This window comes from Sceloporus undulatus, chromosome 4 (genome assembly GCF_019175285.1).
Source record: "Sceloporus undulatus isolate JIND9_A2432 ecotype Alabama chromosome 4, SceUnd_v1.1, whole genome shotgun sequence".
NCBI lineage: Eukaryota > Metazoa > Chordata > Lepidosauria > Squamata > Phrynosomatidae > Sceloporus > Sceloporus undulatus.
Window position 1 is genome coordinate 76,019,262 of NC_056525.1, and position 18,562 is coordinate 76,037,823.

The 18,562-nt window shown below is 39.4% G+C and overlaps 1 protein-coding gene across 1 annotated transcript in view; it reads right to left on the minus strand.

Moving 5' to 3' along the window:
* Positions 1-18,562, minus strand: part of LOC121928626 (phosphatidylinositol 3-kinase regulatory subunit gamma) — a 345,443-nt gene that overhangs the window by 315,817 nt on the left and 11,064 nt on the right. Inside the window, exons 3-4 of the mRNA XM_042463572.1 lie at positions 4,274-4,369; positions 1,657-1,734 (exon numbers count right to left, since the gene is read on the minus strand). Coding sequence (XP_042319506.1) covers positions 1,657-1,734; positions 4,274-4,369 — 174 coding nt within the window. The remainder of the gene's footprint in view (positions 1-1,656; positions 1,735-4,273; positions 4,370-18,562) is intronic.

Here is an 18,562-nt window from a genome sequence, read left to right on the forward strand (position 1 = left end):
AGTGGCTATTTAAAACTACTGAATATGGTATGTGAAGGAGCTTCTGCAGTCACTTGCAACAGCTGTGGTATGCTTGTGTTCATACTAGAGGATGTGGGTAGATACACCTGCAACAAGTGCAAGTTTAGTACAGAGGAGTGTGATCAAAATGGCAAAGGGTCTGGAAACCAGGCTCTATGAGGAATAGCTTAAGGAGCTGAGTATGTTTAGCCTTGGGAAGAGAAGACTAAGAGGTATGATAGCCATGTACAAATATTTAAAGGATGTCATATTAAGGATGAAGCAGGCTTGTCTTCCGCTACTCCAAAGAACAGGACACAGAGCAATTGATTCAAACTACAAGAAATGAGATTCCATTTAAGCATTAGGAAGAAACTCCTGATAGTAAATGCTGTTCGACAGTGGAATAGGCTCCCTCAGAGGGTGGTGGAGTCTCCTTCTTTGAAGGTTTTTAAACAGAGGCTGGATGGCCATTTGTCAGGAGTGTTTTGATCGTGTATTCCTGCACGGCAGGAGGCTTTCTGGATGGCTCTTGTGGTCTTTTCCATCTCTGAATCTATGATGGTGATGATAAGGTCAACATTGCCTATAATAAAATATTCTGTGTGTCATGTCTCTCTAACTGTGAGGAGATAAACCATCCAACCCATTTCCATGTCTTCAAATGTCATTGTTTTCATGGATCTTTCTGTAGATGAAACCAGGAAAGAGATGTCTTATCTACACTAACAGGGAGAAGGTCTTATGTATGGAGGTGAGCAAGTCAAGCTGTTATGGACAAGTTTTGGAATCAGCAGGTCTGAAGCCCTTTCTCTTCCCAGCACACTTTTTTATTTTATTATATTTTACTATACTTTTATTATATTTTTATAATGTTTTATTAGATTTTTTAAATTCAAAGAAGAATATTTGTTTCATTTGTTCATTAAAATATTTATATCCCTCTTTTCACACCACACTGTGATCACACCTATCCTTTAAAAATACATCATCTCCTATTGGCCACTCAGTGTGGGAGCAGAAATGTGAATCCCAACATAACCAATGCACACATGAAACTCCAACTACAGTACTATCAAAACCAAGGAGCTTCATGGCATCTGAAAGACAAGCTTGTTTTATCTGGCATAAGCTTTCATGGACTGTAGTCCACTTTGTCAGAAGTTCCAGTCACTCTGCCTTGTATTGAAAGAGACTAAAACAAGTTGCCTTCCAAATTACATGAATTATGCAAAAGCCCTAGCAAACTCTTGTCCTGTTAACAAAGCTCCTCTGGCCAGAGACAATTCACTTTGATTTAAAGCAGGGCTCGGAAAAGTGTAGTCCTCCAGTGGTTGTAGTTTAGCAATTCCCAGCAGCCCTAGCCAGCACAGCTAATGGTGGGGAATGCTAGGCATTGCACTCCATTCATCAATTTGTTTGTCCTCCTTTTAGAACAAACACAACTTTGGCCTATCATAGCAATCCAGATGCCCCACTCATTTAAGAACTTTTCTGGTCACTTTTTTCTGGATAAAAATGGCTTCTAATCTAGCAGCCACAGTTACCAGATTATTCTAGTCATTCATAGTTACAATAAGCCATTGCAACCAAACTTCCCTGGTTGCCTCCAATAGCTCAAAAATGTTTGTATAAGATGCCATAGTCCTGTCTTACCTGTCAGTAGAGTCTGCTTGAGTTGAGGGTCCCAGAAAGATCCAGGAGGGGATTGATAAAGAGCTTCAGTATCTAAGCCTGTAAAAACAACATAAATAAGGAGAAGGAGGGCGGTCAGATGTTACTTCCAATGAACCATAAACATCACATACTGTAAGTAACACAGTATAATTTTGAAATCATATAAGTAACATTCATTAATAAATTAGCAAACAGAATTATAAATTATTTTGGGTGGGCTTAATGAGGATTCAGGATGGTGAAGCCATCATACTAAGGTAAAGGGATAGTTTGTATAAAATCTTCACTTTAAATGAATGACTGGTTCTTTTAACAACTGTGTTTCAAAACATATGTGCAGAGTTTGTGTAGTTTGATAACCGCTATAACTTCTTGGCTCCCCCTTATAGACGAATTCTCTGCTAGAGAGTTCTAATAGTCCTGTAATTTAGGAGAAAGCATCGAAATCCTAGGATTCTCTAGGATGGAGCCATGGAAGCAAAAGAGATACCAAAGTGCTATAACTATGTAGTGCAGATGGCTGGCCTCTCATAGAAATTGGGAGACCTTAATATTGGCTTTAAGGGACACCTTAAATTCAGTATAAATACTGTATGTAAGAAGCCACACATGACAAATGACAGTACTCCAAAAATGTTGAACATCTCACAAAACTACAAATTCTATAGTTCTGTAGCCATGGCAGTTAAAGCAGTGTCAAGCTGCATTAATTCTGCAGTGTAGATGCAGCCTATGTGTCTATGGATAGTTTATTTAACACAACAACAACAACTTGTATTCCTGAAATAATATATTTGATTAAAAACAAAAAACAAACCAGTGTGAATGGTACCCACCACAGGGTGGAGACAAAAGTTCTGTACATTGGGGAAAATATCAAAGGCAAACTCTAGATTAGAGAAGGAAGAACAGTTGGTAGAAAGCAGCAGTGTCATTTTTCTGGAAAGCTTGACAATTTTCCACAGGTAAAAAGTCCCAGTATATTTTGCAGTTGCCACAATTAATCCTTCTAATCAAATATGGTTTCTTGACAAGATGCCCCACCAACATATTTAGAGTAGTGACGTTTTCAAACTGGTGCTCAGTGTACCAAAATATTAAGCTTGAAAATATTGGATAACATTATTTGCAAGACAAAATAGCATTTTTTTTAAAAAAATAAAAAGCCGTTTTCATGGTTTATGATAATCTTCAAAATCCAAAATATGAAATCACCCAAACCACCAAACCATCTCAGAAGCAGCTGATGACTGTAGTTAGGTGTTTCCTGTATAGAGGGCTGTTTGCTGTATAGAAGGCCATTACCAAAAAAAAAAAAATGGCAGTAACAATTAATGGTCAACTGCAGCAATCTTGAGAAGCCAGGAGTAAACAACTTCTGGCACAGGAAGAGAACAATCTCCAGTCACTTCTTATAGTTAGAAGGGACTCTTCCTGGGCCTAAAATGTTCTGGGGCTCCCTCCCATGGCAAAGTTTTGATTTATTCACATTGGCAATGCAGTAGGGAGTATAGCCTTCTGAGGTCTCACAGATGGACCAATGCAGCCACTTAGCCTCCCACAGTTGCACACTGCTGCTCTAAGGGACTCGCAGAGCAAAAGAGTGTGCAGACGGCTACTCCAGAAATTGCTGATATTTGATGTAGTGGGAGTACAGCCCTAGAAGGAGGGTGATCTCCAGAGTAGGAACCCTAATGTTTTCTTAAGGTGGTAGTAGTTCCTCAGGAGTGGGCGATCACAACTCACCACCCCTTCCACTCTACTGCTTGAGATGCACTCTTCACCCCCATCTTCCCCTTGCCTCATGGAAGAGCTGGCCCTTAAACTGTCAGGACAGAGAGGGAGCTCAGACAAAAACATCTATGTAGTATTGTTGTTATGGTATGCCTTCAATTCATTTCTGATTTATGGCGACTCTATCATGAGTTTTCTTTGCAAGTTTCTTCAGAAGGGTTTGTCACTGTTATCCTCTGAGCCTGAGAGAGTGTGATTTGCCCAGGGTCACATAGTAGGTTTACATGGCTGAGCTGGGATTCGAACTCTGATCTCCAGAGTTGTAATTCAATGCTCAAACTACTATCCCATGCTGGATCATAGCAGATGATAATGGGAAGACCACATGAAGAACATGTGCTAGCTCCCTTATGGTAGTATTCCCCAGCAACTGGTTTACAGACACATATTGCTTCACAACCATCATCCTTATTGCCATTGATAGCTTTATCCTCCCTATATATATATTTTAATCCCTCTTTAAAGCTGTTCCAGTTGGTAGTGATCAGCATGTTACAATAGAGTAACCCAGTGTTTAACTATGGGCAGGGGGGAGTATTTCCTTCTGCCAGTCTGTTGGATGATTCTCATATGAAAGGAATCAAGAGGGAGACAGCCCAACTGGTTGATGTGTCCACTTTCTCCACTCTGCACTCTATACACCACATTTAATGAAATTGTCTCTTTTGGTTAAATATGAGATATGCACTCTGAGACAGAGGCAAAGAAATTTTCAGAGTTAGAATATATACTGATCTGCTGCTTAAAATGGGACAGGAAGGTGGCAAGCCTAGTGCCAACAGATTTTTGCTCAGTACTGTACCTTCATTCTCTAAAGCTTCCACAAGTCTCATTACAACCAGCGGTGCTTGTTCTGGGAGATTCATCTGATCAACAAGCTCCATCTGCCCAGGGGACCCTGTTAAGAACAGAGAGACAAGTTTAACTCCCATTTTCCTCATTGCAGTAAAATTGTAACTATGACCCTAAAGCAGTGTAGTAAATGCTTTCTATGGCCTCTCATATGCCAGAGATATTTGGTGCTATTCAGCCAGGCATCAACTCTGCTTATTTGAAGCTCTTAAATCAAATGTGAAGAGAATATGAAGTTTTCATATAGCATTTGAAAATTACCAGCTAAACGTAGAAGCAAATTGCAAAGAGATGCCAACCAAAGAGGATGAGAGAAAACTGCTTAGATTAATTCCAGGTGGAGTGTGAAAAAAGGAGAGAAAAGATGTATAACAACTTAAGAGTGAAACACCTGCTACTCAGTGCCAACACTTTTTTTTACTGTCTAGAGTAGACTTTTTTAAAAAATGGGTTCTGCAAATGTTCAATACATTTCAGTTGAAGAAAAGCTACTATTGGATAGTGTCTGTTGCCTAGCACCAGTTACCATCATCTCATGCAAATATCATCACCCCTTTTGAGGTATTATTTTCATTATTAAAGTACAGCTTAATAAACATGCCATTTCGGTCAGTCCCTAGAGCAGTTATACTTTCTTTCTTTCTTTTTCTCTTTAAATTGTGCTATAACTTGTTTCTGCAAAATTACATCAACGAAAAAGCAGAATTTGGATCAAATTGTTGTGCGTTAAAAAAGACAGTCATAAATCTTGCTTTCAGTGAATTACGGATTAATTTAGAACAAGGCACTTTTATTACTATCCTTCAGAGACATAGCCATGTTAGTCTAGATCAGTACGCAAGGTGGTATTCTAGCATCTTTGAGACTGAGGGCCCAAAAAGAAAGGCCAAAATAAAGCTGCTTTGGGCCACTTTGGATGTATGCTGTTTAAATGCTGCATGAGTCCTAAGAGGCCAGAAGCCATGCCAAAGCCACACTCCAGCCCTAAGGACTAGAGCACAGTCGAAGGCTTTCATGGCCGGCATCCATAGTTTTTTGTGGGTTTTTTGGGCTATGTGGCCATGTTCCAGAAAAGTTTCTTCCTGACGTTTTGCCAGCATCTGTGGCTGGGATCTTCATTCTCTGAAAATGCCAGCCACAGATGCTGGCGAAACGTCACTACAGCACAGCTTTGGCGTAGCTTCTGGCTTCTTAAGATGCGTGTGTCATTTAAACAGCACATCTCCAAAGTGACCCGAAGCAGCTTTATTTTGGCCTGTTTGTTTGGGCCCTGAGAGAAAGAAAGAAGTTGGTAACATAAGCAACTTCATAAGCAATTGCATTGAAGGAAGCAGACTGAAGCCTACAAAAGCTTATGCTACCAACTTCTTTCTTTCTTGCAGTTAGTCTCAAAAGTGCTACAATACATCCTTTGCTTACTACTATTATGACTACCTTAGTATCCATAAGTTGTTCTCATCAATATTTTAAACCTTTTGTGTCATATCATCTTGTAAAGATTCATAATATCACTTGTCTTCCATGGTCTATTGGGATTATTGAATTTCTACTCTACAATTTACTTCTGTTTCAGAGACACAGAAAATCCCCATGCTGAGTGTCAGATTTCACTACCTTCTCAAGTCTTGCTATTTTATTATTAGTAGTAGTATCAGTTACCCAGTCTACCTGGTGTTACTGATTCAACTTTTGAACCATTAATAATTCAGGTTCTATCCAAGAATATAGGAATAGGCAAGGTATCATCATAATTAGGTGATGGTGATGATGGTTGAAACTGATTAAAGTTTTCATGGTGTTGTACAAAACTTTTGTTTAGAAGAGAAAAGCCCCTGTCCAAAAGTTTAAAATTTGGACAAGATTCAAAAGGGGAAATGACAGAACAGGCAAACAAACACATTTAGGAATATAGCCTAAAACTATGAGAAGTTGTTGTTGTTGTTAACTTTATTTAATAATAATAATAATAATAATAATAATAATAATAAATTGCAAATCAAAATTAACTGGCAATAGATTTTAAAAAACCAAGTGTGTATTTCATACTTTTGTACTTTTTTTTGATAATTTGTGTCAACTTTCTTTTGACCTGGGTCTGGCCACAGGATGGATGTAAATATTTTAAATAAGCAAGCGAACAAATGAATGAATGGTGGGCAGCTGTCAGGAAGGTTTTGTATTGTAATCTTTCTACATTTCTTTTGCTTCTCTTTGCTCTTTCCCCAGGAAAGCTGTAGTGTTTCCACCTTGTTATTTAGGCCTTCTTTTTGTACACTATGCCACAGTTCTCTTTAGTCTCCTCCAAAAATGCAGTTTGCCATCTAACTTGCTGTCAAAAAATTAACAATGTCCATGTGCCTGCAGTGAAAGCTATGTTCAGGGGCATCACTAGAGGGGTTCAAGGAGTTTAGGTCACACCAGGGGACACACTAATGGAGGGGGAAACACCAATGCTTCCCAAATAGCTGCCTTTTGGCAGAAATTTTAGAATAATAAAATTAAAATAATTATATTCTTTTTCAGTTTTCTTTAAAAAAAATCACCTCTTACCAAATTTTCACTTTAACCATATGAAACAATGTACATTAAAAACATTTAGGCTGTGTGTATGATATTGTAATTTAAAGGTATAATTTTAATTTTGCTAGTTGTTTCTGTCACAATTGTCCCCATTACATTCAGTGATAGACATGAATTATGATTTCATGGTAACATTAGTAGAAAAAACATTGATAAAGGATTCTGTATGGTGGTGGTATGGGAAGAGGTCAAATGAGTTACTGCATTGGTGACACCAACTTGAGTGACACCACTGGCCACACTCCAGAGAATGTATAGCCAGAAATTCTGAGCTGAGGAAGCCTGAGTTAAGTAAAGATACCCACAGCATAGGTACATCAGAAGTAGATGAGGTACAATACTTGTACATTCATTTTTTTTACTAGGCTCCGCATTGTCCACCAGGATATAAGCATGGGCACAGGTAGGGAAGGCACAACAAGATCAGTGCATTCCCATTCTGGAAAGGACTAGAGGGATGCTCACCATGGCCAGGCCACCACACTTTCTCCACTTCTATGGTTACAGGACTGTAATTCCTCTTTTCCTGCACAGGATAGGACTGATACATATTTGTTGTTGTGTACCTTCAAGTCATTTCCAATTTATGGCAACCCTAATGTGAACCTATCATGGGGTTTTCCTGGCAAATTTCTTCAGAGGGGTTTCTATTATGTTTTTAAATTTCTATTAGGGTAAAGCTTCAAAATGCTCCTGAGAATTAGTCAGCAATAGAAAGCCAGGTGGTGCAGTGGTTTTAAGTATTGGGCCAGGATTTTGAGAGAGCATGGTTTTGATCCCTGCTCAACCATGGAAACCCCCCATGTGACAAGTCATATTCCCTCAGCTTAAAAGAAAGGCAATGACAAATTCCATTTGAAGAATTCTTGCCAGGAAAATCCCATGATAGGGATGCCTGAGGATTGCCATAAGTCAGAAACAACTTGAAGATGCACAGCAACAAGCAAGTTGACAAATGGAATGACCTTGTGCCTAGTATGTACACATGTGTGTATATGTAAACACACTCTGTTAGCCCACATTTCAGCATACATCCAAGCTTTCAGGAAATTAGGCTTTGGCAAGAAAATCCTGTGTCAGGATCTCCATAAATTGGAAATGACTTGAAGGCACAAAACAGTAGTGTGACGAAATGGGTGCAAGAGGTGTTAACCACACCAGGTAATAATTCAGAGGAGGGATGACATCTGGTCAGGCCCTCTTCCCACTGCACTGTGTATGTGAATACATCCCATGTGTCTCTGCCACTGCTCTGTCTCACTCTCCAAGGAGGGAGCTGAGGGAGTGATGATGGCATTGAGCGCACCCCCTGTGGCTTCACTGTCACTCTGGCTCTCTCCCCAAGAAGGGAGCTGAAGCAGTGGCAAGGGGGGGGTGTCTTTATTTTGGTCCTTTATTTATTTAATATTAATTTTATAGGATTTTTATTTAAACAGTTTAATTTTTTATCCCTGGAAAGTCCTGTCACCCCCAAAACAAAAACAAACCAGCTCTGGGGCTGCATGCAACCCATAGGCTATATTTTGCCCACTCCTATTCTAGCCTTTTTTTTCCTTTGTTATCTCCTATTCCTTCCAAGCACTCCTATAGTCCCCTTGGTGGGTACTAGCTAAAAGAAGAATGTGGGAGGGGGAGGGGAAAAACAGTACATGACTGGGGAAAGAATAAAGTACTTGTCACTCCCCCATTTATTTCCTCATTCCTCCTGACTCCTAATTTAAGTGGTCACATTGTTATTTCATTGTAGGTAATGCGCTCTTACAGCTTCAACAGTAGAATCAGTAACTTGGCTCAAGACACAGGCATTCACAATTAAATGCAGCTTGAAACCTATAGGAAAAACAAAGAAACAGCCTACAATTGTCCATAAATAACAACTGCCTAAAAATATGATAGTTTTTAATGTTCCTGAACAGTGGAATAATCAATTATTTTCTAACAAATTAGGCTATATTGTTTATGAAATGCATGTTCCCTCAAGTTGCCTATGGTGAGCCCATGAAAGAGGTTTTCTCAGCGAAAGAGTACTCAAAGGTGGTTTGCCATTGTCTTCCTCTCAGTATAGCCTATGGCACTTGGTGTTCCCTCGTATTCTTTCTTTTGAGTACTGTACTAACCAGGCCTGGCTCTGTTCAGCTTCTCAGATTAGATAGGATCTGGTGCCTTTAAGGTATTTAGACTTTTAAAAATTACTATTAGAAAAAAAAAATAGTTGGAAATAAATAGGAAATGATCCATCCATCTATCCTGCTCTTTCCACTGATGAATTTAGACACGGAGTATGACTGGAGTAGAAATACCACACTACATTGTCAGTTTTGATGCCATAATGCCACTGGAACATTCTTACGGTTCTTGAGACAAAATGAGAACTCAGCAAACTACCAACTTCCAGCCACATAATCCAATTTACTTGAAGTCATATGATTTCAGTTTACCACTGAAGATTATTTTATCCTAATATGGATTTCTTAATGACATCCCAAAAAGCACACTGGAATTTCCTAAGGCTCATAGAGGAGACATAACAACCAAGCATGCATTTTAACTATCCAGCTAGTGTCTAGCTGCTAGACACATTTGACTGGTAGGAGATGTTTAACTAGCAGTAATCAAAACTAGAAAATGATGTTGTTAAGAGAGTCAATAAAACTGTGTAGGCATATATTCCATCATGTGGCATATACCCCTGGATGCTTTTGAAAGATCATTAAATAGTCACTGTTAGACATAACAATCTATCTAACACAACATAGATCATGAAAGGCTATGGAACGCCCTTAAAGACATGGAAGTGCCAACATATTTGATATTCCTGATGAGGAATCTGTACTCAGGACAAGAGGCTACTGTCAGAACTGAACATGGAGAAATAGAACGGTTCCTAACTGGTAACGGGGTCAGACAAGATGCATCTTATCCTACTTGTTCAACTTACCCGTATATACTCAACTATGTCAACCTCATGTACAGTGGTACCCCGGGTTACGAAATTAATTCGTTCCGCGGTTAATTTCGTAACCCGAAATACCTTCGTAAGCCGAATTCCCATAGGCGCTAATGGAAAAATAGCTCTCTGCTGCCCTCCGGTGGCGGAAAATAGCGCCGCGGTTTTTTCGTAACCCGAAGAAACCTTCGTAAGCCGAAGCAATAAATCCCTATGGGATTTTTTCGTATCCCGAAAAATTCGTAACCCGGCGCATTCGTATCCCGGGGTACCACTGTATAAGTTGAGAGCAGGTTTTGAGGCCTAAATTATGAATTTTGATATGACCCATATATAATCAAGGGCAAAACTTATGGGCATGCAAGAAAGGATGTAAAGAATGAAGAAAAGGAAAATTATGTCAAAGAATGCTGTTGTTTTCCTGTGTAAGTATTCAAAATGGCCAGAAGCGACGCCACAGTGGAGAAAATAGAGGGGGTTGGTGCTTCTTTGAGGTTTTCCTGGGATGGACTAAGCTCTTACTATTTGACACTCTACTTAGAGTGGGAGATGGTTCCTGTTTTGAGTTAAGGTACAGCACATGCATCGACCCATGGATAGGTCAACCCAGGCTTTATGGGCCAATTTCTTGACTCAAATTTCTAGACTTATACATGAGTATATACAGTATATGCAGAACATATTGTAAGAAAAACTGGCTTGTACACAGAAGAAAGAGGAATTAAAATAGGAGGAAGGAATGTCAACAATCTGGGATATGCTGATGACACCATAACTCTAGCAGAAAGCCTCACAGATCTCAAACTATGAAGGAAGAAGAAAGAACGTGCAAAGGTAGGCTTACTGTTGAATATAGAGAAGACAAAAATAATGACCATGGAGAACTTACATAAATTCCAACTAGACAATGAGGAAATAAAAATAGTAAAAGAGTTCTCATACCTGGGATTAAACATTGATAGGAATGGAGACTGCAGCCAGGAAATCAGATTATTATTATTATTATTATTATTATTAACCTTTATTTATAAAGCGCTGTAAATTTACACAGCGCTGTACATAAATTTTGATTAAGAATGTGGAGGGTGGCTATGAAAGAACTAGAAATGATACTAAAATGCAAAGATATACAACTCAGCACAAAATTTAGAATCATACATGCCGCTGTATTTCCTATTACCATGTATGTATGTGAGAGCTGGACAGTTAAGAAAGAAGATAGGAAGAAAATCAATGCATTCAAGATGCAGTGCTGGAGAAGAGTGCAGAGGATCCCATGGACAGCCAAAAAGACAAACAAATGGGTCCTAGAGCAGATCAAACCAGAAATCTTCCTGGAAGCCAAAATGACAAAACTTAGGCTGGCGTAGTTTTGACACATCATGAGAAGACATGAATCATTGGATAATGCTAGGAAAGGGAGGGAGGTAGAAAGAGAGGAAGGCCACATGCTAGGTGGATGGATTCTGTTAAAGAGATCATGAATATGGGTTTGCAGGAGTTGGGCAAAGCAGTGGAGGACAGGAGACTGTGGCGATGTCTCATCAGCAGGGTCACCATGGGTCAAGATTGACATGAGGGCAGTTCACAACAACAAACAGCAAACATACAACAGTAAATTACACTTGAATTGTTAACATTGCTATTCCCTTCTTGGTAGTTTTCAAGAACCAGGAAGGGAATTGTGGCCCTATCAATTCGCATGTATATTACTGTTCAAGGAAATAGATTTCCTGCATGGCAGGAGGTTGGACTGGATGGCCCTTGCAGTCTCTTCCAATTCTATGATTCTATGATTCTATTAAACCCAATAACAGAAATCAGAGTTGCTATTGCTGTTGTTTGCCATCATGTTTCTTTTATTGAACAGTAAAATGGTCTTCCTCTTTTCCTGTTACTTTCACCTTTACTAAGCATTTTCCAGTGAATGAAGTTGACTCATGATAGGGCCTCAGCTTGACCATTTTGGCAGCAACCGAAATAGTCTATCCCATTTTGAGAGAAAGGTAGGATACAAATCCAATCAATCAATCAATCAATCAAGTTGGGTGGAAATCATACAGTTCTCCAGGTGTTGCTGAACTGCAACTCCCAGAATCTCTGTGTAACATAGTCAAAGACAAGCAATTCTAGAAACTGCACTCCAACCAAACATGAAGGGCTACATGATTTCTACTTCAAATCTATTTCTAATCTGTAAAGTGGATGAAGATGTGACACCTTTCTCCAGAGGACGGATAGGTAAATGTGTCTTGATGTTTTTTGGCCTACAGCTCCCAGTACCTCTAGTCATCTTAGACAGTGACGATGAGGATTTATGACAGTTACAGTACAAAAACATCTGGAGAGCCACTTCCTTGTTCCACTAAAGGAATATTAACAAGACATTCACTCAAATAATTGTGTCATTAGCCCAGTCTTCCTCAACCAAGAGTCATCCAGATGTGCTGAACTACAGCTCCTCAACAACAAACACATATGGCCAGGCACTTAAAAGCCATGGAGGGGAAGTGCAAAAGGGCACAATTCTCAAAGTGCCTGATTTGTTTGTTGTAGTTGTGCCCAACAGATCTTGGAAATATACTTCCTTCTTTAAGTGCTTCTAAAGTACAGTACAAGGGCAAATATCAAACCATTGTTTTAAATATATAAAATCAAAAATATTTTCATGCAAAAGTGAAAAACACAGTTCTCACGCAACACAACCAGCTACTGACATATATCCAAGCTCTAATGTATATATATAATAACATGATAGTTAATTACATTTACATGAAGAATATATGCTTTTATTATTGAATCCAACTATTAAGAGTAAGATATCTTTACATTAATTAATCAGTGTTACATTTCCAACCTTCTTTAACCTCACTACAATCCATTTAGAAACTAGACTCATATGCAGACATGAAAACTTGAAAACTCTGAATATACATTTCTCTGGGAGAGAAAAAAAAATGTAACTCTCTAGCTTGCTTACATCTTTTTCTACAATCTTCCAATATGCTGAAAGGGACTGAAACAAGAGAGAAACCTAGGCTGTTCCTATAACCCTCAAATGATTACAGCTGTGCAAAGGCAATACACATTCTTAAAGGGGAAGCTGCTCTTCTTCATTATTTTTATTTCTGGGGAACCCTTCCAGATACTTATGAAAAATATATAGCAGTAGCACATATTCAGGTCGATCACCTAACCTTTTTTGGGATTAGGCTTTTAAGTTTCAAAATCCAGAACAATTCCATCATGGAACACTGTCAATATAAAGAGTTACCTTTTGTTCTATATATTGCTCATGTGCTTCTTCACTGGTCTTTATGTCTGATGTACCTATATCTTTTGGCATATGACCCTGACTACACACACCATCAATGTTGTTGTTACACAAATAAATAACAAGAACAACAAGTTTATTTATATATGCCTTTCCCCCAAAATTGGACTCAAGATGGATTATAAATTAATATGAGTACAATATAGCTAAACACATTTAAAATATATCAGCACTGAAGACAAACTATTGAAAATATTTAATAGTTAAAAATTAAACTGTTAAAAACATACAATTAAAAATGATAAAAGCACACGAGTTAAAATGGTACAATGAAAGCAATACAATACAGCATAAAGCAAATGTTGAAGACAGCTTCACTGTCCACTTTGTGAAATTTGCAAGCTGAACACTGTTCACATGAGCAATGCCCCTTAGACTCTAATGGCCCTTGGAGGATGGATGGAAGCAATAGTTAGAAAAGTTTCTGTTTTGTATCTATCAGAATTCCCCAGTTACCTTGATGGTTGGGAGTTGCAGTCCAAAATGAGATTAACCCCCCCCCCCCCAGTTCTAGTAATTTATCAGATGAGATGAGAAGTATTCATTTTTCTAGTAATGTTTGTTATAAGGAACACACTGACCCCAGCAGGAAAGGCAGGGGTCTTAATCAATGGTAGCTCTACCAGGTTGGAGCAAATTCATCATAATTTGTTGGCTTAATGTCACAGGGAGCAGAAAGAGTTTCTTTTGGTCTCTGCACTACACCACTTTAAGCTGTCTTGCATTGTTATGCAAGTCAATTAAAACATAGCCCCAGAACTTTTCTTTCCATTTAATTAAATAGTCCATTTTAAATGTAACGTGCTTCTCAGAGCAAATGCTTCTGTGGCTACAGAGGAGCTGGAAAACATATGTTCTCTGTTCATTAGGAATTATTTGGAGACCTTCATCTACAGAGATGAAGCTGAAGAAATCATAAACCCACCCTCATCCCTGATTGTTTCTCAGTTTCATCTCAAAGTCCCATGTTTGTTTTTCTTCAGGTAACTGTCTGTACATTATTGAGCCCTGTGCTACACTAAAATTGAGGGATAGAAAGGCAGGCTAGCTCCAACAGGCCTGCCTAGAAGAAGAAAACCCTTCACCCACCATCTTGAGGGAGAGAGGCAGGCCAGCTCCAAGAAGCCAAGTCCTCCCTCCAGTCCATCTCTCTTGGTCCAGGCCTCGGAGGTAGAGAAGAACTGCTGGACCTCATTCCCTTTCCCAACACCATTCTTTTCTCCTTTTGTGTCATGACTTTTTAGATTGTAAGCCTGAGGGCAGGGAACCGTCTAATTAAAAAGATTGTATGTACAGCGCTGTGTAAACTTATAGCGCTTTATAAATAAAGGTTAATAATAATAATAACTGTCACATTTGCTAATGATAGTCTAATCCAAACTCAAAATAAGTGGAGTCCAGTCTCCATATGTAGTGATGCTGTTCATAAGCAACAAAGGAAATGGAAGCACAGTGAAAACCCTAAAAGCTATTGAAGTTTTCTTTTTCTTTTATTTGCTACTACAATGGCAAGTAACTTGGAATTCAACAGCAGTATAGTGAAACAAAACAGGCATCATGAACTACAGCAGAAGTTAATGCAGAATGAGAACCATAAAAAAACAACAAACCAACAGTCTGATAAGAAGCAAGGACACTCTAATGAACAACACAGGTGTCCTACCAATGAGAGCAATACTTTGCATAAGGACTTGGTAGAGGGCCTTCACTGCTGTGGCTCACTGAATGTGGAGTCAGGTCTTGGAGGTCTAATTGGTGTTGATGTTGGTTTCATCTTGGTGCGAATTGCAGGAGCCCTGGTGGTGCAGTGGTTAAATGTCTGTACTGCAGCTACTCACTCACAAACCATAAGTTTGCAAGTTCAATACCAGCAAAAGGGCTCAAGCTTGACTCAGGCTTGCATCCTTCTGAGGTTGCTAAAATGGGTACCCAGATTGTTGGGGCCAATTAGCTTACACTTTGTAAACCCCTTAGGGAGTGTTTAAGTGCACTGATAAGCAGTATAGAAATGTACTTGGATTGCTATTGCTAATTGGAAACGTGGATTTTTTTTAAAAAAACAAAACCTTTAGGGGCTAATGATTTTGTTGAACTCTATACCGATACAGTTTTATGCTGCATCTTTGAGACTAACTGAAAGAAATCCAGAGACAGACCTATATAAACTGGTTGTGTTTGAATTTGAATTGATATTCTCACATATAATGGGCTTATATAGGTCTGTCTTTGAATTCTCCACTCCAAACATACATCTGAAGAAGTAGGCTCAAGTCTATGAAAGTTCATGCTACCAACTTCTTTCTTCCAGTTAGTCTCAAAGGTACTACAGGATGCCTTTGCATAGTGATTTTCCAGACTAACACAATTACAGTCCAAAACACACTGCAGAGATAATCCAGTTTGAGAGCACTTTAATTGTCCTGGCTCAACGCTAGGGAATTCTGGGAGCTGCAGTTTTGTGAAACATTTAGCCTTCTCTGTCAGAGAGCTCTGATGCCACAACAAACCACAATCCCCAAGATTCCCTAGCACTGAGCCAGGGCATTTAAAGCCCTCTCAAACTGGATTATTTCTGCAGTGTGTTTTCGATCTATGTATTTGACTTCTATGGTTTTATGCTGTTTTAAACTAAGGTCCAAAGCAGATGGATGAAAAAGACAGCACCAGGACTGAGTTGGCCCCAATCACACCAGGACTGCAGTGACCACAGGCCACCAATCCAGGCCACTGCCATGGTCCCTATTTGGGCCACTGGTAGTAGTGGATTATGTCAACCCCTTTTTGGTCCAGTTCTTCTTGCTTGGTGTGGTGTCTGCATGCCTTCCAGCCACGTTCGGGGTGTGCATCATCCAAACACCACATCCCCAATGTGGCCCATGTGTTTTGGCCCTAAGTATGCTTTTGGACATTTAAATTATTCCTTACTGTTTAAAATTTCATAAATTGTTTTACATTGTTTGAATTGATTTTATTGTACACCCTCATGGGAACATGATATAGGTCAGGATTGGAATATTTTGAACATATGCATATGTTCAAAATATCTGGAGGACATGAGGTTGAGGGGGTGTTCTAATATATCACGTAAAGAAAAAAGGGGAGGATAAATGGATGAGATTAATTGAATTTTCCCCACCAGGAATGCAGTAAGGCTACCTCCTCTTCAGCAGATTTCAGGGCAGTGTGAAAGGGAGCAAATTGTTAGTTGTTTGCATTTCTACTGGAGAGTTGCTTGAAATATTTTCTACCTCCTGTACCCAAATACTTGCTTATGCATTTTGTTTAGGATGGTGGTGGTGACACTGGTACTCTGCCTGGGACAGCAAAATGTCTTGGACCTGCTGTGCTCTCTTCTCCTAAGCCATCCTCATAGTCCAAGGAGGATCTCCTTCCTTCCATTTAAGCACAGATACTAGAAGTTCAGTCTGCTGAGATTAAAAAACAACAACTCCCTTACTCTGTCCCAGAATACGGTTCCTTGACTACAATCTAAGTGGAGGATGCATATTATGAATTCTCCTCAGGAAGGGCATTCACAGTATACAAAAACCTTTTCAGACAACTGTTGTTTTAGTTTATGAATTTTTGACACACATTCTGCCTGAGTTTCTTGACTTCAGTCTCCATTCTGATCAATATTTGAACCAAGGTATGGGAACTCTTTGATTATTTCAATTTTCACATTGTATAGGATGAATTTGTGTAGATCTTCCATGGTCATTATTTTTGGTTTTTTTATGATCAGCATTACTCCAGCTTTGGCACTTTTCTCCTTGACCTCCTTCGGTAATTGTTCCAGGTCTTTGTTTGTTGCTGCTAGCAGTATTGTGTCATCTGAGTATCTTAGATTGTTAATGTTTCTTCCTCCTACCTTCATTCCTCCTGCCTCTGAGTCTAAGCCTGCTCTGCATATGATATTTTCTACATATAGATTGAATCAACAGGATGATAATATGCAGCCTTGCCTGACCCCTCTGCTAACTGGGAGCCATTTCTTCGTATTCTATTTTGACAGCAGCCTCTTGTCATGAATAAAGGCTACACATAGGACAATCAAATTTTGTGACACTCTCATTCTTCTAAGGTCAAGCCATAGTTTTTTGTGATCTATGCAGTCAAAAGCTTTGCTGTAGCCAATAAAGCACATGCAGATTTTATTCTGGAATTTCCTGGTGCACTCCATTATCCAATGTATGTTTGCTATGCAATCCCTAGTGCCTCTTCTTTTCCTGAATCCAGCTTGCACCTCTGGGATTTCTTGCTACCTATATGGTTGGAATGTTTGCAGAATTTTGAGCATGACTTTGGTTGCATGGCAAATTAGTGCAATGGTTCTGTAATTATTGCAGTTATTCTTGGACCATGCCTCTGAGAATCTACCTAGCTATTACAAGCTCTGTCAAAAACACAGCCATTTCAGTAGGCATTTGTTAACACAACCTGTTGTGTCCCTGTGGTTAATGCCATTTGCCCTGCCACCTTCCCTCACAATGCCTTGCTTGCCTGCCTCTGGCCAGCCCACCGCAGCCCAGCAAGGGGAGGGGGAGCAGGCATTTCTGAGGCCTTCAGAGAGCCATCTGGGATCTAGTGCAGCTGATGGGCAAATGGGAAAGGAACATGACACCCTTTCTTGTTCATCCATCACCTACGCCACTCTGACAAGATATACACCCTTCCACTCTACAGTGTCACCCAGTGCCATCCGCACCCCCACACCCCTCCCAGTGACTCAGTTTTCCACAACCAGACCTTTCAAGGCAATGCTGTCTAATGGACAATGGATTTCTCTTCCTTTGTGCTCAGTCTCATCTACAGATGATCATTTGTGGTTATGTTGGCCACTAAGTGAAGAAGCAGCCACAGATTATTTAGTCTGATTGAGGAGCAAACAGTGTCATGAGGATGCTGTGTCCCTTTCTTCAGGAAGACTACACACCCATACTAATGCTAATGCCAACAAAATATCAGCAGTGTAGCTATGGGGAAAGGCACAAAATGAAAGCATTGACCTCAATAACAATTTTACTCTGAAAATGAAATTTTATTTCAGCTCCAAATGTCTGGCACTGCAGAAAGTGAGACTACTGAAAATCATTTGCACTTTGCAGAGTGTGAAACATTGTTCACACCCAGTACTCTTACTTTTGCTGTTTTCACATTCCCGAGGTAACTTTGCCTGCCCCCTTTTTTTTTGTGTATTTCTAAATGCTCAACCAACATTTTATGTTACTATAATGCTAGAAATTCAGCCACTGAAAGGGAAATACCATTTGATGAGATAGAATACTTTGATGTTAACTGCTGTCAAGTTGACTTCGACTTATGACGACACCATGAATGACAGACCTCCAAGTGTAGTTTTGCTCAGGTCTTGCAAA